The sequence below is a fragment of the Pelodiscus sinensis genome, chromosome 17 (assembly GCF_052426305.1).
Source record: "Pelodiscus sinensis isolate ZL-2025 chromosome 17, ASM5242630v1, whole genome shotgun sequence".
NCBI lineage: Eukaryota > Metazoa > Chordata > Testudines > Trionychidae > Pelodiscus > Pelodiscus sinensis.
This window is the reverse complement of record NC_143068.1, coordinates 24,757,138-24,778,240: the sequence shown is the minus strand read 5'-3', so window position 1 is coordinate 24,778,240 and position 21,103 is coordinate 24,757,138. Positions and strand designations below refer to the sequence as shown.

The window sequence follows — 21,103 nt, the reverse complement described above, 5'->3', positions numbered from 1 at the left end:
CCTCCCTAGGTAACCCATTTCAGTACTTCACCACCCTCCTAGTATTAGACATTAGACATGTTCAGTGCTTTTTTTTTTTGTAAGAAAAAAGGTGCCAGTACTCCAGGCTCAAAGTTATTGAGCTAAAAAAAACCCCAAGAACCCATGCTGGGGGCCGAAATGCGGTCATGGCCCCTTTAAGAGCCACGTGTCCCGGGCATGCTTCCGTCTGGAGCCAAGCCACCCCAGGAAACAGGAAATAGGTGCCAGTATGCCAGGGGGGAATCTTATTCAATTCAGTTAAGATGATAAAATAGGTGCTGGTACCTGTCCTGGAGCGAACCGTTACAAAAAAAGCCCTGGACATGTTAGAGGTCTAGAAATCAGGAATGTCATGGAAAAATAGAATAAGGAAATGTCATTTATTCCTTCGCTAACATAACACAAGAAGCTGACCCAATTCAATTTATAGGCAGCAGATTTAAAACAAACAAAATCAATTTTTTCCCACAATCAACTTGTGGAACTCTTTGCCAGGAGATGGTAGAAAAGCCCAATAAGAACAAAAGAAGTTCAAGGGGGAGAGGTCCAGCAATGGCTACTAAGCCAGAATGGGCAGGGATGGTGTCCCTGGCTTCTGTTTGCCGGAAGCTGGGAATGGGTGGTAGGGGATGAATCATGATGATCGCCTCTTCTGTTTATTCCCTCTGATGCCACTGTTGGAAGACAGGATACTGGGATAGAAGGACCTTTGGTCTGACCCAGTATGGCCATTCTGATGTTCAGGGCTCGACAACTAATGCAATCTACTTGCCTGTGACGAGTAGATTGCAACCCAGAAGATTGCAAGCCGGACAGCGCGACTGGCGAGTGGGGCTCGCCGCGGTTCGGAGAGCCCTGCTGATGTTCTTAAATAGTGCTGAAATGTATCTGTCCCCTTGCTGTAACCCACTAGACCTCACTTCCCTTCCAGAGATGAGATAGAGCCCAGGAGTTATGATGGGGTCTCTCTCTCTCTCTCCACGGAGTTAGTAACAAAATAAGAATATACATTAAAATGTTAAGGTTAACCAGTGTCCCTTAAGTGACCTGCCACAGGATGTGAGAATATGTTAGTGTTTAGAACTGAGTGGGTCTAATATTTATTTGTTTCTTTTATATAGGGATTAGATACAGTGCTCCTGTCAGCTAACTACTACATTGTCTGCCAAAAAAAGTAGAATTTCCCAGTACATTGGTAGCCCCTGGATAGAGATGATGCGTGGGTGGGGGGGGAAGAGAGCAGATGGGCTTGGTTTCCCCCCTTCCCATTTGGTGCTTGGCTTGTACTGAGCATGCTCAGTAACACTGCTGAAGCCCTTGTCCTCAGTCTGCCCCCCCCCCCCATGCTTTCAATCTTTCCCCCACATCACAGCATGCACAGGTCGTGCCCTCCCCATCAAAATCTGAAATGGTGCCTGCCCCTAAGGAACACTTACTGCAATTATCTTCAAGCAAGTGCCTAAAAAGAATTCAACACCGTCAGTGGGGAATGAACAGCTGGCTGTAGGCAATGGCAAGGAAAATTACAGGGATTTGCTTAATGTTCAGTGCTCCTATTGCAAAAAAGTCACTTCCTATCCAGTGGTTAGTGCAAGCTGGGGATAGGAAATCAGTCCTCTCTGTTCTAGTCCCAGTTCTATCATGGGTTCACTGTGTGACTCTGGACAGGTCAGTTTTCTCTATAGCTCAGTTTCTCCCACCCATAAAATGAGTTTATTCATACAATATACTCCCATTTATCTGACACCTTCTTGTCCCAATTCCCTGACTTGATAGTTTATGAAACAAGTTGCAATTCCTGAAGATGAAAATGCTCTAATGCTACAATAACATTACTGTTACATTACATCACAGCATCAAGTCTTAATTTTAGACTGGTTTCAAAGTTACACGTTGGCTGCAAATTATTTCTCTTTTATAGCTAACAGTTCTGAATACCTCTAACTTGGAGCCGGACTGTTCCACTTCCATATTGTGGCGATATCAAAACCGTACATGTGTAGACCCCTTCGTCATCTACTGTCACATTATGCAGGTTCAGGGATGCACTGCCCTGGGTCAGTAATTCAGGATTCACCAAGACCCCCTTCCGGTGATATAACGTATGCTTTCCATCAAACTGGTACACTGGCTTCTCTCCAAATTCATTGTTTAAGGTCCATTTCACTGCCACATCCTCCAACTGGACACTCTTCCAGATTGTAAAATTACAATGCAACTCAATGTGTTTGTCCACTAGACAGAAGACCGGAGAAGGACTGGTTTTGATTTCCAATGTAGCTAAAAATAAAACAAATGAACATACAATTGGCATTGACTAACAGTCTCAGCAACAGCAAAGGGAGCAAAAGGATTATACAGACTCAATTCTCTCTCCGAGTCCTAACTAAAGGCCTGTCTAGGATCAGGGTGGAGACACATCACTGTATTGGGGTGGGGACATTTGTACTTCCAGGATTGTACCTGTCCTATGGATAAATCAAAGCCTTCAGACACGTATCCTAGGGAAATTAATGCTTTCAGGAACTGGGTCCTATAAGAACATAGAACATAAGAATGGCCATAGAGTCAGGGCAATTATCCATCTAGCCCAGAAGCCCCTTTTTTTTAAACAAAGGCCAGAGCCAGATGCTTCAGAGAGAATGAACAGAACAGGGCAATTTCAATGATCCATCTCTTGTCTTTCAGTTCCAGCTTCTAGCAGTTAGAGGTTTAGGGACACTGGGAGCATCAGGCTGCATCCCTGACTATTTTGGCTAATAGCCATAGTTCATAACCATGAACTTATCGAATTTTTTTCAGACCAGTTATTATTTTGGCCTTCACAACATCCCCTGCAACGAGTTCCATACTTTTTCTGTGCATTATGTGAAAAAATACTTCCTTTTGTTTGTTTTAAATCTGCTGCCTATTAATTATAAAATTACTCCTAATTCTTGTGTTATGTGATGGGGTAAATAACACTTCCCTATTCACTTTCTCCACGCCAGGCATGATTTTTACAGACTGTATTATATTCCCTGCCAAGCTGAATTGTCCCAGTCTTTTGAATCTCTCCCAGAGAAGTTGTTCTCTACTCCTAATCATTCTTAGAACCACAGAATCCTAGAACTGGAAGGGACCTCAAGAGGTCATCGAGTCCAGTCCCCTGCCCTTATGGCAGGACCAAGCATGGTGTAGAATATAGATCATCGCTGACAGGTGTCTGTCTAACCTTCTCTTAAATATCTCCAGTGATGGAGATTCCACAACCTCCCTGGGCAATTTATTCCAGCACTTAACCACCCTGACAGTTAGGAAGTTTTTCCTAAAGTCCCACCTAAACCTCCCTTGCTGCAGTTTAAGTTCTTTTTGCTCTTCTCTGTACATTTCCTAACACTAATATATCTTTTTTTTTAGATGAGGCAACCAGTAGATTGATGCTTTTCAGCACCAAATGTTTCATTGTTTACTCAATGGGACAGGGGTAACATAAAAATCACACATCTGTTTAAAATGTATTTACTTACCTTTGTTACAAGTAACACCTGAAAAGGATTAGAGAAGGGAATAGGATTCATTTTTTTGTTTGTTTGTTTGTTTGTTCCATGCCTTTGGCAGCACATGAAGCCAGCCACAGGTCTCAAACCTGCAATCAGATCAGCTAACAAAGATGTCAGCATCTATGCACAGCCCCATTGAAGTCAATGGGGTATTGCATAGGAGTAGGATTCATGCCAGCTGAAAGAAATGCTGAATCATGATCTTAGAGTTTCCTTTGTGAGTCTAGAAAATGTCATTGTAAGAAATCACAATCCAGACTCAAGAGATCAAGACCTGAAACAATGTTTATTTGTTAAGCTGACTAGAATTCAAGCTAATGGTTGTCCTGTTTGCTGTTCTAAGCCATTGTCATGCAGTTCTGTCTGTAGAACATCTATTTCCAATGTGTAAAAGATCTGCTATGGATAGGGTTGCCAGGTGTCCGGTATTGTACCAGACAGTCTGGTATTTGCACGCTCTGTCCGGTGTTTAAAAAAAAAAGGGGGGGGGGTTCTGATGTTTCTGGCTGCACACCAGATGGAAGTCTGGCATGGGTGGGAGTCCCAGCTGGGAGGTGGGATCACAATTGCCACCAGGAGCCCTCAGTTGGTTGAATTTAAGGAGGAGGGAAAGCCTCCTCCTCACTCGTGCGTCACCAGGAGCCTGCGTGGGACAGGCAGCAAGTGCCCGGGTCAGTCCTGCTTCCCGCCGGCCGATTTGCTCACACCCCCTCCCTTCCTGGCCAGCCGGTTCTCTCCCACTTCCCCTCCTGATCTTCCCTGGCCAGCCCCCCTGCATCACCTCCCAGCTCTGCTTCCTGCCGGCCTGTTCCTCTTCCTGATCTCCCCTGGCCAGCGCCGCTGCACCCCTGCCAGCTCTGCTTCCCACTGGCCCGCTCCTCTTCCTGATCTCCCCTGGCCAGTGCCACTGCAGCCCCCCCCCCCCACCAGCTCTGCTTCCCACCCCCCCTCCCGACCATCCTCACGCTCCCCGATCTCCCAGTTGTGCTTCCCGCCCCCCCTTCCTCCCGGCCGGTTCCCCTCCCCCGATATCCCGTGGCCAGCCCCGTTCCGCCCGCCCGCCCCCCCAACCAGCTCCTCTTCCCGTTGGCCCCCCTGTCTCTCCCAGCCAGCCCAATTGCTCCCCCATTAGCTGTTTCCAGCCTCCCTCCCCCCCCCCCGGCCAGCACCGCTCCCCTCCTGGCCGGTCCTTCTCTCCTCCCTCCCCCCATGAAGCGTGTCCGTTTTTTTTGTTTTGTTTTTTAAATGACTTCCTGGTAACCCCTAGCAGTGATGCTATCCCTGTGATTACCACTGAGATTTAAACTGAGAAGCAACTTGCCTCCCCCCAACCCCAAGAGCTCTTTTGTAAAAAGAGGGAGTTCTTTCGGAAGAAGAGAAGAGGAAAAAGCACAGGTGCCCTGGTGGCCATTCCGTCCATAGCAATCACAGCTTATATGCAAGATCGGCCATTCAGTCTCTTTTGAAAAAGCAGATCGCTTTCTCAATTCGCTTTTGCAGTGTGGACACTCTCTTGCAGAAGATGTTTTTCCAAAAGATCTCTTCAGAAAAAACTTCTTCCAAAAGAAGCCTGCAGTCTAGACGTAGTCTTAGACAGTTCTTAATGGACATAACACTTCCCTTTTCTCTCCCTGCCCCCCATTAGAACCTCCCACCCACCCCCATAGGCAAGTGTTCAGAATGGTATTCATGTTATCTCCTTTGAATTCAGATCAGCGGTGAAAGTAACTTAAAATTTCTTACAGGTACTGTTCTATTGCAACCCGGGTCCCTGCCAGTTCTTTAAATAGCTCCCTGCTGGCTTTTGCCATAGCTCACCCAGCTCTTGCCGGAGCTGCGCACCAGGGCGCACCCGCTTACCTTCACCTCTGATTCAGATTAATTTGTTTATTTGTGTATTATTATAGCACAGCTCTTCAGGCCACATTCTGTTCTCAGTGCGCCTGAAAACAGGAATCTCCAGTGAAATTAACAGGAGCCTATAAGAACAGAATGTGGCCCTTAAAACTGAAACCCTCAAACTTGGAAGCTGAAGACATCTGGGGGCAAATTTGGCTTCATTTTAAGATTGGAATGTGTAACAACTTACAAGTGTGTGAAATACTGTTACTTTTCTAGCCCTGTTCTGTGAAGCATTCCAAATATTAGTTACTCTGCCACTCTGTGTTTGCTGAAGATTGTGTTGCAACACAGCAACACATATCTCTGGAAGGTAAACTCTTTTGAGGAGGGAGGGACCTATTATTTGTTTGGCCAAAATTTATCTAGCACCACTTGTGACAGATATGTCAATGTCCTGCAATAAAGACCTTATTGTATTAAGTTCATGTAACCACTCTAGGGGCAGATGTGACAAATCTAAGAACTGGGAGTTCAAACAAGCCAGTCAGACAAGTATAGATTTTTGGGACAATAAGCATTAACTGCAGTGCCTGGGGAGGTGCGGCTAATGTACATTATCTGGGTTATCAGGCCCACCGACAGCAATTCCAGGCCCTGGAGCAGAAATCAGTGGGCCCCCTGATCCAAGGTCTTGGCTGAGCCCACAAGCCTTCCCCCCACTCCCACAATAAGCCCCACCAGAAAAGCCCTGAGCTAGGGATGTGAAGGTTTCACCATTTAACCCGGTTAACTGGTAGGGACTGGAGCAGTTCCCTGTTTGCCTTGGGCAGGGGGCTGCTCCAGCCCCAAGGGGGACCCCGCAGATAGGGGATGCTCCAGCATCCCTGCCAATGCAGCCTCTGTCAACCTCCTGTAGACAACTGGGACACCGGAGCAGCCCTTGCCTCAAGGGCACCCTGACCCATCACAGACAGGGCCTGCTCAAATTGGGCTGGAGCGGCCCCCCGTTTGTGTCCCCTTTGATCAATTAATTGGTTAGACAATATATTTAACCAGTTGGCTAATTAAACAGAATTTTACATACCAACCTTGAGCAGGCCCAGACCCATCTCCTACTTGCTTGGAGGAACCCCAGGGCAGACACACCGTGCCTCTGCTCTCTTCCCAAGACCCAGCCTACCTGCTGGGGAAATGCTGCAGCAGCATCTCGTGATTTAAAAAAACAAAAAAAAAAACAAAAACAAAAAAAAACGCTTTTGATATGTCCTATGCAGGTTCCGGGGCCCACTACCCACACCCCAGAACCTGCATGGGGCATATCAAAAGTATCTTTGAATCAAGAGAGAACATAAGAACATAAGAATGGCCATACCGGCTCAGACCAAAGGTCCACCCAACCCAGTATCCTGTCTGTCGACAGTGGCCAATGCCAGGTGCCCCAGAGGGAGTGAACCGAACAGGTAATGATCAAGCCATCTCTCTCCTGCCATCCATCTCCAGCCTCTGACAAACAGAGACTAGGGACACCATTCCTTACCCATCCTAGCTAATAGCCATTAATGGACTTAAATTAATGGAGGTTATCTAGTTCTTTTTTAAACCCTGTTATAGTCCTAGCCTTCACAACCTCCTCAGGCAAGGAGTTCCACAGATTGACTATGTGCTGTGTGAAGAATAACTTCCCTTTATTTGTTTTAAACCTGCTGCCCATTAATTTCATTTCTTATATTATAGGAACAAGTAAATAACTTTTCCTTATTCACTTTCTCCTCATCATTTTATATGCCTCTATCATATTTCCCCTAGTCTCCTCTTTTCCAAGCTGAAAAGTCCTAGTCTCTTTAATCTCTCCTCATATGAGACTCGTTCCAAACCCCTAATCATTTTAGTTGCTCTTCTCTGAACCTTTTCTAATGCCAATATATCTTTTGCTTTCCCAAGAGCAGGCAGAAGTGTAGCAGTGCCAGGTCCCCAGGTCTTTTTAAATTGCACAGGCCTCTGGTCAATTGCCCCATTTGCTCCACCTTGTTGGCAGGCTTACAGATTGTGTAGACTCTCAGCTTTTTTAAACTAAACCGGGGGAAAGGGTCTTTGCTGATTTCCCATTGTAGAAGATCAAAGGCCTAAGATGTGTAAAGAAACCACTGCTCTGCCCAGCCTTTGTTCTGGTGTTGGAGCTAAAATGGTGACCTGTGGTAACCATTTTAACATGTGTGTAAGTTCTTTGGTTGTTTTCTCTGTCATGCTTTTATCTTATGAATATATCTGCTTGCTTAGAAAGAGCAATATAGTCACTTATAACTGTGGGCAATACACCGGCTACAGCCTTCAGGGAGAAAGCAAGGGGAAGACACTTTCCCATTTAGGCAGTCTGCCTTGCTGGGGAATATCACAGGTAATCTATGAAGCTGTGAAGCCTTAAAATCTCCTGTCAAGAGCGGGAGAGATGCAGGTCTGGCTGGGAACCAGAAAACTGTGAGTGAGTGTCCTAGAGCTGTGTTTCTCAACCTTTTTTTTATAAAAGTACCTCTTAAAAAAAAAGTGTACAGGCAGTCCCCGGGTTACGTACAAGATAGAGACTGTAGGTTTGTTCTTAAGTTGAATCTGTATGTAAGTCGGAACTGGCGTCCAGATTCAGCCGGACACGCCTGGGGCAGCAACCCGGCAGCACCCCAGCTGCTCTACCCCAGGAGTCCCCAAGTCAGCCACTGCTGAAACTGATCAGCAGCAACTGACCAGCAGCTGATCAGTTTCAGCAGCGGCTGACTTGGGGACGCCTGGGACAGAGCAGCTGGGGTGCTGCTGGGTTGGTCCAGTAGCGCCATACCTCAGTGCTGTGGGACCAACCCGGCAGCCCCGCAGCTGCTCTACCCCAGGCGTCGGCAAGAAAAGCCTGGTCTGCTGGGGGGGCGCACTAGCTGCGCCCCCCCCCCCAGCAGAACAGGGAGACGCAGGCGGCTGGACCACCGAGACGCACCGCGGTCCCGCCGCCCGCGTCCTCCGCGGCTTTGCTCCAGGGAGACGCAGAGCAGCTTTTCTCGCCACGGAGGACGCGGGTGGCGGGACCGCGGTGCGTCTCGGTGGTCCCGCCACCCGCGTCCTCCGCGGCGAGAAAAGCCCCGTTCCTATGTAGGGATCCGACATAAGTCGGATCCACGTAACCCGGGGACTGCCTGTACTCCCAGTACCTACAGTTTTCAGACATGCATAATTTTTTTCTACCATTGCAACACATTTGTTTAAACAACTTAATTGTAGCAGGGTGGGTGATTAAACTTTTGGGTGTAAAAAGTACAACAATAATAAAGCACTGTAAAACCTAAAACAAAAATTCAGTTTTCTCTAAATTTCAATTGAGCTGACTCACCCCCTAGACTTCTCTTGAGTCTAAAGTTACTTGTACCACTGGTTGAGAAACACTGTCCTAGAGCAGCGGTTCTCAAACTTCTTGGGCTCCAGAGCCCTTTACATGTGTAAAAATTTATGCGGAGCCCCAGTAGTCCACTGATTGCATGTGTTGTACCTATCGATGTTTCCAGTTTGTCAGCCTCGCCGAGACCCTGGAGATGTCTCGCAGAGCCCTGGGGCTCCACGGAGCACAGTTTGAGAAACACTGTTCTAGAGGAACCATGGAGGGGGACTACAGGTGCAGTTACAAGAAACAAAGAATTAGGCTTGACAGAATTTGGTTTATTTATACACACACACTTTGACAGACAATATTGGTTTATTTTTTGAGAATTTTTAAAAGATTTTTAATCAACTTAAATTTGCCCAATTTCACAAAATAATGAACTTTAAATGTTTTTTCCTATGTTTATTTATTTTAAATTTGTATAGTTGCAGGAAATTATGGAGGACAATTATTTAATGATAACAGCAGGGTGGCCAACAGACTTGCCAGGCCCTTGGGCAAGATGGGGGGCTAAGGCCAAGCCTTGGGAAAAAGGGCCAGGGTGGGGGCTAGCCTTCCCCAGCCAGCCCTCAGCATCACACAAAGCATGTCGCATGGGGCTCCAGCTGCCAGCCATTACCTGGTCCCCGGGGAAGCTGCCCCCTCTGCCCCACCCGGACAGTGGGCCTGGAAAGAGATATTGGAATTCAAAAAGGTAAAGGTTTATAACCCTTCAAACACAAACTATCAATATTACATGTCAAAATATACAAAGGAAATGTTACATAAACCAATCATGCCTGTTTCTCCCACTCGTTCACTAATCCACTCAAAGCCCAATTCAAAGCATGTAGACTCCTGGAAGTTATCAGGCAGCATTTTCCTTACTTCAAGGAGCTGTAGATTGTGATGCTTACTCGTGGGCACGTTTTGCCAGTTTGCGGGGTGTACCGTGAAACTGACATTTGTTGCTAAAAAGCCTAAACCTTCCAGTGGTACTTAGCTACACCCCACGCCCGGCACCAGCTTCTACCCTGGCCTACCTCGCCTTGCGGTCTCCCTCAACTCCAACTGCTTTAATTTAGGGGGGAAATCGCCGTCTCCCGAGCCTCTCCCCTCCCCCCACGGTCACCTTTACTCTCACTGAACAACCGCCGCTTCCTGGGAGAACAGCCCCGACTCCCTGTCCCGGCTGCACGGAGCAGCTCCAGCCCAACGCGACCGGCGGCATCTGGCCGCGACCGGGCATTGATGAAAATACACCCGCCGGGCCCAGGCCCGGGCCAGTTCGCGGGCAGCGTGTCCCTACCTGCAGCCACGAGGTGCGCCAGCAGGAGCAGCGCTTCCATGGCCCGGGCAGGACTGGGCAGGGCGGGACGTCGGGAGGGCGCTGCGGCAGGTGCACTTTGAACCGCACTGCGAGCTCTCCGCGCCGCTAGGGGCCGCCTTGCCCCGGTAAGCGCCCGCCCCCACCGGGCCGGGACAGCGGAGCGATGCCCGCACATAGCGGGGCGCAGGGTCCGTGCAGCGCTCCAGGGCCGGAGATGAGGGGCAAAGGGGGCGAGGCCGCTTCGCCGGGGTCTCCCAGTAAAATTGTCCCCCGGCCGGTGGAACCCGGCTCCCATAGGGGAACTGGGCACTTGACCTGGGCAAACTTCTCTGGCAAGAATGTGAATACGCGTCGGGCACTGGCAGCCCGAAGCGCTAGGACGCTTGCCCAAGCACGTGGGTAGCAGCCCCGAACTCGGATTCTTTCTGTTCCCAAGCTGCGCCGCTAAAGCTGAGCCACTGAGCTGCTCGGGTTACTGCGTGCGCCGAATACTGACATGGCAGCGTCTTCTAGAGTGTCAGATTCGAGCTCCCATTACTGAACGATTGGGGGGGATCCCGTCTTTCCCTCCACAACAAGCCCTGGGGCCGCCTTCCCTCCCTCAGACCGAGGGGCCTGCCTCCAAACTCGGGGCTCCATTTGCGCTATTCCCTGCATACCCAGAGGGTGGGAACCTTTCATAGGCTTGCAGCTAGAGCTGTGCGCTACCCAGCCTGCAAACTCCCCGGCCCCCCGCAGGACTCTCAGCCGTCCCTCTCTCAACACTGGCCTCTGCAGCCCGCTTCGCTCTTGCAGGGGTCTGATATTTCAGGGGTGGGTGGTTTGGTTGGTTCCCCCAGGTTCTATTTAGTCTCACGTAAGAGTAGAAAGCAGCCGAGCACAGAACCAGGGCAGAGGAAGGGACAGTGTAAATGCTTGCTTGTTTTGTTCACTTTCCTGCCAAGGGCGATCCCAGCCACTCCCAGGCAAGGAACTTAAAGAGCATTTGCCTGGCGGTAACAGCATCCGGATCCTGTGATATGAATACTAATGTCTCTGTTGTAATCTCTGCTTTCGCCATCCTTTCCTCAAAAAGGAATGTCCCTACCCATCTTTTAATTTTCTAAGGTATTTTTACACTTTATCACTGCACCCCAGGCAGCCATCTCTATGGCACCCTGGTAAGCAAGTAGCATACAGAGACAGCATTTGGAAGAGAGCATTTTGAACAAGAGCATTAGCCAACCTCCCCCCCCCCCGCCACACACACACACACCCTGACACCCTGACAGTAAGAGTACCACTACACAGCAGTGTTATGTATTAATAACTGATGTTATTCCAAAATAGCCTAGTCCACATCTACACTACAAGCAGTTATTTCAACATAATGTCCATCTGGAGGACTTCTGACTCTGATTCCAGTAACCCTCATTTTAGGAGTAAGGGAAGTCGGAGGAAGAGTGCTCTTCCTTAGACTTCCTGCTGTGTAGACAGCACCAAAAGCCGAAATAAGCTATTTTGACTTAAGCTACACAATTGACATAGCTCAAGTTGTGTAGCTTATTTTAGCTCTAGCCCTGCTGTGTACTGGGGCCCTAAGTGGGAGGTGATCTTTAGTGGCCACCTGAAGAGAGAAAATGAAGACCCACATCAAAAAGCAACTCAAAATTGGTGGAAAGACAGCGAAGTCTACATTCCCAGGCTTTAGTCCTATTCTGAGCTGGATCACCCTACTACCTCTCCAAAATTATTCCTTGAGTTCCCTGCTGATCACAAAGAGCGTGTATTAGAACTCTATAAAGTCAAAAGAATGAGACCACCAAAGTACACTCTGTTGCTATTGTGAACCAATGCTAGCATTTTCTTCACATTTTCTGCTACTGCACATGTAACTTCTGTCTTTACCCTTGATAATGATGGGCTACGTCTAGATTGCATCCCTTTTTCGTAAAAGGGATGCAAATTAGACGTATGGCAATTGCTAATGAAGCAGGGATTTAAATCTCCCCCGCTTCATTAGCATAAAAATGGCTGCCGCTTTTTTTCAGCACGGAGCTTTGCCGGAAAAAAACGCCAGTCTAGACGCGGATCTTTCGGAAAATAAAGCCTTTTCCGAAAGATCCCTTATCCCTCTTAAAATAAGGAATAAGGGATCTCATTCCGAAAGATCCGCGTTTAGACTGGCGCTTTTTTCCGGCGAAGCTCCGTGCCAAAAAAAAAGCGGCAGCCATTTTTATGCTAATGAAGTGGGGGAGATTTAAATCCCCGCTTCATTAGCAATTGCGATACATCTAATTTGCATCCCTTTTACGAAAAAGGGATGCAATCTAGACGTAGCCGTGGAGTACTATGGGATACAGAGGCTGCGACAGGTGACAAAGTAGCTAAAAAAACCTGGCTTGTCTATGTCAGTGGTTCTCAGTGGGGGGAGGGGGAGTATGCAGGTGTTACAGGAAGTACATCAACTCATATTTAAGACTATACCAAGTTTTACAGTAATATTGTGCTGTAACACGTGTGTTTAGATCTATGAACACACAATATGGAAGACTGATTAGCCCACATCTATGTACTGGAGAATTCTTACATTTGACTCCTGGAGGAATTCTGCACCATTGCACAATGAGGACATTGCACAGAATTAATGTTCTGCACAGAATTTCATTTTTCCTTGTGCAGAATTGGCACTGCACAGCTGCTGCTCACTGGATCCAGTAGAGCCCAGGAGACTGAGGCACATTGCAGTTCCCAGGTTTACTGGCCCTACTCAGTTACATGGTGCGGTAAGGCCTCTTCCCTACAAAGCAGCTACAAAAGAGAAGAGGCAGAAGCAACAGCTGGGAGCTGCAAGGAGAGGTGCTGATTTTTGGGAGGAGAGATTTAGGTAAAGAAGGGGTAAGGCCTGCCAGGGGGGGAAGCATGACTTGAGCTGTTTCCAGGATAGCTAAACATAGGGGTGGGAAACCTTTTTTGGGTCAGGGGCCACTGACCCACAGCAAAATTAGTTGGGGGCCACATAAACATGAGAAGCAAAAAACAGAATAAGTAGTGGTGTATCCTACGGTTTTCTTTAATTCCCCACTCCTGAGGGGAAATCTTTCTTGGCCGTCTCTATTGTTACAGACACTCTTGATTACAGGTGTCTTAAACTACCAAAATAATTGAAAGTGGCATGACTATATTGGTTTGACAAAATATGCAAATTTTAATTTTGGGGGCAGAATTCATCCAGAAGTACATTTTCCTCTGACGTATCTGATATCAGCCACTGTTGGAAACAGGATATCGGAGTAGATGGAGCTCATCTCTGATCCAGTATGGCAATTTTGCTGTTGCTATACTCAGATAAAAATGTTCAGTTTTTGGGGGCTTGAACAGTCATAATGGAATCACTCCTCCTTACAGCAACTCTGCATGGAAAGTTGTAACATTTTTGTTTAACTAGAAGATCCTCAGCAGAGGAACATGTCATTTTTATTACTAGTGTAACTGATTATTGATTAAGAAAACAAAGTTGATTGAAAAACTGAGAGCCCAATATACTGCATATAACACTTAGTGCTCTAATGATACAAGTTCTATGTATGCATAGCAAAAAACACTACTACTATTAGATTTTTCTTTTTCTAGAAGAGTTATCTAATAGGAGACAAGAAAAGCAACTGTCTCCACCTCAGCTGTTACTTCTGCACTTGTGCTCCCATCATCTATCTTTAACTTGGTTACTCTGTGTCACCTGTCTGATGGCTGTACAAGGATGACACCATGTTAGATTATATTCGTTTATTGTACACTTTTAAGACAATGAAATTTACCAAAATGGTGAATTATGAAATAAAACCTAACACACACGAGCAGATCTCCACATCACAGGAGATCCTAGCATCTATCCTACTCTCCCACAAACTCTTCTATCCAACCATAGATCTTTTTCTTCCCCTTAGTCGTACTTCATCCAGCTTTCTGATCACAGGACTTGATTTTTTAGAAGAAGCAGAGTACTTCTTCAGCAGGGCTTCAAACAGAGCGTCTGTGTTTGGATGAGTGCTCAGAAAGGCCTTCTCCAAAACATACAAATCAACTCCTTTATCCTCAGGAAGACCAGAAATAAAACTCAGTCCAAAATCTATGAGCACCAGATCCAGCTCTTCTACTGGTGTTCGCAAAAGCATGTTGGAAGTTGTAAGATCTCCATGGATAAGATCCTCATCATGCATTCGTGCCAAAACCTCACCTATCTTTTCTGCTAAAAGAAAGAGGTTGCTAGCATCCGTTCCACTTTGCTGTACAGAAGTTATATAATCCCGAACTGTAGTTGCTCCTACAATATCTTCAAGATATATACAGTTGGAGACATAATCCACAAAGTAAACCACTGGTGCAGCTATCCCTATTGAAAAAAAAAGAGTTGATGAAATGCTGGCCTTTAGATAAGATATTCAGTTTTGTAAAATTCAAAATTTATTGCATAAAATTAAATGCACCCTTAGAAGTTTACAATGCAATCCTGGACTCAGGACAGAAGCTCAAATTCTTCTTCAAGTGAAGAATTTTCCATGGAAAATCTTCTGGTACAGGTGCATGTGGAGAGCACACACACACTTATGTTGAATGGACACAAGCAACAAATCTCAAAGAATATCAGTTATAGATCCAGGTTAACTCTTCCTCACCACTAGTGGGCACTAAGTAGCCCAACTTTTGAATACGACTACTTCCTGTTCCACACTCTTAGACTACGTCTACACTGGCATGATTTTCCGAAAATGCTTTTAACGGAAAAGGTTTTCCGTTAAAAGTATTTCCGGAAAAGCACGTCTAGATTGGCAGGACGCTTTTCCGGGAAAGCATTTTTTCCGGAAAAGCGTCCATGGCCAATCTAGACGCGCTTTTCCACAAAAGAGCCCCGATCGTCATTTTCGCGATCGGGGCTTTTTTGCGGAAAACACTACTTTGCTGTCTATACTGGCCCTTTTCCGGAACAGTTTTCCGGAAAAAGACTTTTGCCCAAACGGGAGAAGCATAGTTTTTCCGGAAAAGCACTGATGATTTTACATTAGATCATCAGTGCTTTTCCGGAAATTCAAGTGGCCAGTGTAGACAGCTGGCAAGTTTTTCCGGAAAAGCGGCTGATTTTCCGGAATAACTTGCCAGTGTAGACACAGCAGGGCTAAAGTTGAATTAAGCTACACAACTTCAGCTACGTCAATTGCATACCTTAAATTTAAATACCTTAATTCGGCTTTTGGCACGGTCTACGCAGCAGGAAGTCGAAGGAAGAACAGTCCTCCTTCGACTTCCCTTACTCCTTGTAAAATGAGGGTTACACGAGTTAGAATAAGAAGTCCTCCAGCTCGACATTATCTCAAAATAATAGCTTGCAATAACAATGTTATTTTGAAATAACGCTGCTATGTAGATGTGACCTTAGAACATAGATCAAAAGAGCTACAGCACTCAGGGGTGTGAAAAATCCACACAACCACTGTAGCCACGCCAATGTTTCAGCATAAAACAGTTAGATGGACAGAAAAATGCCTCCACGAACCTAGCCACTGTCACTGATTGAGGTGTTTTTTCAACAGCAGCACCAGCAACAACAAAACCTATTCTATCACTATAGGATGTGAGTACATCCACTGCATTCCCCATAATGTAGACAAGTTCTAAATTTCCATTCCTTGACATTTCATTATGTATTCTTAAATCCTCCCTTCATATCCCTCAGCTGCCACCTCCCAGCCCAAGTGAGACTGGAAGCAGCTGGGCTGGAGCAGCCCCGGCCTGCAGCACAGGTAGGGATATAAGCAACTAGGCAAGTAATTGACTACCCGATAAGCCCAGGATTATCAGGTAGTCGAGTCACTACTTGCACCCCTCTCCCCTTGCTAGCTGTGTATCAGAGGCAGCAAGGGGGGAGAGAGCAGGAGCCCGCTTAAAAGTCCTGGATAACTCTTACTACATTTAAAAGGCAGAGGCGCAGCAGTCTGGGACCTGGCGTGAGCTGGGACCGCTCAGTCCTAGTTCACGCTGACTCCTGGACCTATTTCAGCTGCAGCTCTGCCTTTTAAATGTAGTAGGAGCCGGACTGCCTGTGCACCCGGCTCCTAATACATTTAAGCTGCAGAGCCAGAGCCACAGTGGGGGTAGCTCCTGGACTCCACCTCCTCTTATCGACTAATCATGTAGTCGATACAAATTGTATCTACTACACGATTAGTCAGTTACCTGCTTCTTAACTTCCTTAGGGACAGAGGCCACTCCAGCCCACCCGTTTAATCAGTTAACCAGCTAAACTTAACATTTAACCGGTTGACTAATTAAACAGGATTTTACATCCTTACCAGAGATCGGACCATGATCATACAGATCCCCTCTGATCTTCAGTGATCAAACTGATCCCCTCTGATCTTCAGTCTTTGAATATTCTTAACACTTGTTCATAACCAAGATGGTGATGCAGAATAAGGTAGTTTTGGTATCTGCACTTGTGAACCTAGAATTTGCAGGGTGTGCTTATTGAACCGTAGCAGTGCTTTGACAGGATGCACAAGGAGTGCACAGCTCTCCCAGTCAATATTCTTTGCAGTCAGCATGCACCTTGCTTCACATGTGCTTGTTTTATGTGCATATTACTTTAGTAAAACCAGTGTGTAAAAAAACTAGGTGGACAAAAGCCAGTGAGATCTGGCAACCCTGTGTGCATGGGCAATGGTAAACAAAATAGCCTGTAGGCCACAGGTTACCCACCACTGACTTAAGCTCTTGGATGGATAATAGGAATAACCTGTCTAGACCTGAAAGTTATTTCAGTGTGTGAATTTAAGGCACAACAGCCTCCAGTAGCTTCTTGAGTTGACAGTACTTCAGAATACAGGCTTGTCTACACTACAGAGAGTACTATAGCATACAGTCTTCCAACGACAGGCAAGATTTTGCTCTCACTGTAGATAAGCCACCTCCCAACAACGATAGCCAGGTCAAGGAAATAATTCGTCAACCTAGTCACATTTGCACCAGGAGTCAGGTTGAATAGCTACTGCATTCAGAGGTATGAACTTTTCCCACTTCTGAGCAACATAGCTATATCGCTCTACATTTTAATTGTAGACCAGATCTCAGAATAATCACACGGGAACCTATTGGAGAATATCTATTCCCATTACTTTCCAAATACAGAAAAACCCAAAGCCTCTTTCTAAATACTATCAAGCCTAAATGAATACATTAATATTGTGAGATGTTCAGATACTACAATAATGGGGATCCCAGAGCTACATACAGCAGGGAAAAAATATCCAGTGGCAGCGAGTCACTCAGGACAATTGTGTGCTGGGCTTTAAACCCTTTGGTGTCCATTTTTGTTGCGTTTCAATTTCACTAATGGTTATGAAAGGTTATCTGGGGTTATGAAAAATGAGGTGCCGATGGCTCCATTCAAGGCACAACCCCCTCCCCAGCCCATACCAAACACCTTCCATACACGCAGCTCCTCTCTCTCCCTTAGCTCAGTCTGTAGTAGAAAAAGATCTCTATTTCCTATTTTTAGTGATATAACATTCTAAGCATTTAAGTCTTAATGTATTAAGTTTTAATATATTTTAAGTTGTATACTCTGCCAAACCATTTTGAAGTAGAAACAGATTTAGATTTTTTTATGGTTATTTTGTTTTTTAGTTCTGAAGTAGATATTGTAATATAGCATAGTAAAAGAATGTATTGCTCTTTTAAAATTCTGTTTGCCGTTGTATTATGTGTGAGAGTGAGAAATGTCAGAGAGAAATGTGAAGGCCACTGGACTAGATGTTCTAGGGAGAAGCCAAGGACTGATGAAGAGGCGCCGGAGTTTGCTGTCTATCCTCATTGAAATGTAAGCAGTGGGCAGACTGACAGCTCTGAAAAAGGGAAAGCATTTATCAACTGGGACAAGATATCCATGATTGAAACCAGCTTAGCATGGCAGAACAAAGAAGATAAGGAGCAAGAAAAACAGACAGACACAAACATCCATCAGAAAAACAGCACTATGATGCAAAATTTACTGATTCCAGTGAAGGAAAACTTATGAGAGAGAGCTGCTTTGCCATAATTTTTGGTGACATCCTGCCAAGACTGGAGCATCGGTCCAGACAAACAGAACCCAGCTCCTCTGTTTGTGAGGAATCTGACTGGCCGCAGAGCATGGATTGGTAAATATAACATTGACTGGTGGGACTGTGGGTGTGTCTGTGTGTCCATGTAAGCATATGCTAACTGCTTTGCCATTGTATTCTCAATAAATGCAGCATATAAGGATGTTAAAAGGTGGGTAATTGACTAATCGTGTAGTCGATACAATTTGTATCGACTACACGATTAGTCGATAAGGTAAGGTGCTCAGTCCCGGCTTGCACCGGGTCTAGGAGTTACCCCGCTGCAGCTTAAATGTACTAGGAGCCAGCCACGCAGGAAGCACAGCTCTGCTACATTTAAACTGCAGAGGTGCAGCCGGAGTCGGTCCCTGACCTGGCGTGAGCCATGACTGAGCAAACCCAGCTTAGTCCCAGCTCGCACCAGGTCCAGGAGCTACCCCTGCTTCAGCTCTGGATTTTAAATGTAGTAAGAGATAGGGCAGTTCTTACTACATTTAAAATGCAGAGCTGCAGCAGACTGGGACCGGGCACGACCTGGGACCGAGCAAGCCCAGGCACAGGCTTGCCGTGAGCAGAGGATGCTCTGCCCCTGTCCGCAGGGCTGCTGCCAGAAACTGCTGCCGAAGCAGCCGGTGTTCACAGCCAGCATGGCTTCGCACTGGGTCCGGGAGCTACCTCCGCTGCAGCTCTGCATTTTAAATGTAGTGAGAACCAGACCAGCAGCCTCTGTCTGCGGCGGCCCAGGCTGGCCACAAACACAGACTGCTCCGTGGGATGTGGAGCAGACCCTGCTCACGGTGAGCTTGGGTCTTTTCAACAGCCTTCCCTGAACCCTCCCACCCTGCCCATGCTTCTGCCTCTGACGTGGGGGGGAGGCGGTAAGTAGGTTTTAAGCCATCCCCTGCTTCCCTCCCTTGCTGTCTCTGTATCAGAGGCTGCAAAGGGGAGAGGGGAGGCAATGCCAGTGGCCTAGGCCTATCCACCACTCGACTACTCCCTTACACCCCCAGCAGCCTGTTCCCCTCGAAAAGATCCCGCGCCCTCCTCAGAAGCGTGACAAGATCCTTCCTCCAGCAGCCCCACCACGGAGCTGCCCTCTCCTCCACCATCTACCCCACAACTGAGACCCCCTCCTGGCCCTGCTGCTGAGCCCCCAGACACACCCCAGCGCCCCCTGAGCCGAGCCCCCCTCTCTCAGCCCCACCTGCCCGGCGGCAGCGCAGCAAGGAGCGGGCCTCCTGCGCCGTGCGCCGCCGGCTCAGCCGCTCCTCCAGCGCCGGGTGCCGGTAGCGCTTGGGGAAGCGGAGCTTGGCCACGGCGGCTCGGCCCAGGAAGCGTCCCCGGTAGAGCCGCGCCTCGGCCCCCTGCTGCACCAGCTGCAGCCCCGGCAGCGGCGGGGCCCCCTCGCTCCCGGCCGCGGCCATGATGGCGGCGGCCCCTACGCTACCGGCGCACGTCGGCTCCGTGGCCAACGCAGCCTGCGGGAGGGGGAAGAGACGACTCCGCCCGCCGCTACTACGTGACTTGCTGAGGCGCTCGGCAAGTTTCGGGTGCGGCCCCCGGGAAGAGCCGAACCGCCCAGGAGGGTGTCCGGTGTCTGGACCCCCCCACTGAGCTAGTTTCTCACCCAGTCGGCTTCCTTCCAGCGCCCCCTGCCCGACAAGTCCCTGTTCGGAGAGTTGCCTGGAGGGGAGCTGGGGCGGATATTACTGGTTACTTGGTGGGGAAGTGAATGGTCAGCACTGAAGTGCCATCGTTCTCTAGCATCCGGCCCGCATTGTGACCCGGCTCTGCGTCATAGAGCTCACGTGACAGCTTTTGTGCGTGTCTTAGCCGGAGGGATTGTAGAGGCATGAACAAGACCCATTCATCCTTCGCAGAAGATGTTTCAAATACAGTGGAGGCACGTGGCCAACTGCTTCGTTTGGTCTTGACACTATCAGTGAATTTTAATAGCACACAACACTTTCCTGGCCTGTTTGCACATACTGGGAGATTCTTATGTTCTTCAGGAGACACAAGCTGTACAGTGGGTTTTGTCCAGTCTATGTCAATAATTCTTGGATTGTTACATTTGGAGATGAGTCCGTGTCGTCCTTGTTTTCCCTGCCACATTATTTGTTTTTGTTTCAGATTATTTTTATTTTATGAACTCGTTTCACACAGCTTACTTAAGCTTCATGTGGTGGGGTTGTGGTTAGCAAATATTTACATTGTTTCAGTAACATTTTGGATGATAAAGGAAATCAAACCTCTTCCTTTTCTTATTATTATGTCCTAAATCCATTGGTCCCAAGCTATTTACATAAGGGCTGTGTCTACACTGGCATGAATTTCCAGAAATGCTTAAAACAGAATAGTTTTCGTTATAAGTTTTTCCGGAAAAAGAGCGTCTACACTGGCAGGCTGCTTTTCTGGAAAAGCCCTTTTTCCGGAAAAGCATCTGTGGCCAATGTAGACACGCTTTTCCGGAAAAGAGCCCTGATCGTCATTTTCGCAATCGGGGCTTTTTTCCGGAAAAGACTACTGGGCTGTCTACACTGGCCCTTTTCCGGAACAGTGTTCTGGAATAAGGACTTATGCCCGAGCGGGAGCAGCGTAGCTTTTCCGGAATAGCGGCTGATTTTGTACAGTAGAGCGTCGTTGCATTTCCGGAAATTCAAGGGCCAGTGTAGACAGCTCGCAGCTTGTTCCGGAAAAGCGGCTGATTTTCCGGAATAAGTGGCCCAGTGTAGACACAGCCAAGATGCTTTAACATTTAGTCAGAAAAGCTGAATTCCCATTTTGCAGGTTCCCAATTTACAAATACGGTGAAAAAGCTCAGATTTTTCATAGGACTATGGGTGGAGTCAGGGCCGGA

The 21,103-nt window shown here is 47.3% G+C and overlaps 1 protein-coding gene and 1 gene segment (V, D, J or C); both read right to left on the bottom strand.

The window, feature by feature from the left end:
- The window catches only part of LOC102446625 (Ig mu chain C region-like), a 28,707-nt gene extending 17,360 nt beyond the window's left edge, over positions 1–11,347 (bottom strand). Inside the window, 2 exon segments of the C gene segment in view lie at positions 1,960–2,301; positions 10,109–11,347. Coding sequence covers positions 1,960–2,301; positions 10,109–10,424 — 658 coding nt within the window.
- Positions 11,348–13,879: 2,532 nt separating this feature from the next.
- Positions 13,880–19,771, bottom strand: TP53RK (TP53 regulating kinase). Its single transcript, XM_006132221.5, has 2 exons — positions 19,448–19,771; positions 13,880–14,501 (listed from the first exon to the last, which is right to left on the bottom strand). The coding sequence occupies exons 1-2, from the start codon at positions 19,665–19,667 to the stop codon at positions 14,023–14,025; spliced, it is 699 nt and encodes a 232-aa protein (XP_006132283.1). The 5' UTR covers positions 19,668–19,771; the 3' UTR covers positions 13,880–14,022.
- Between the last annotated feature and the right edge of the window lie 1,332 nt (positions 19,772–21,103).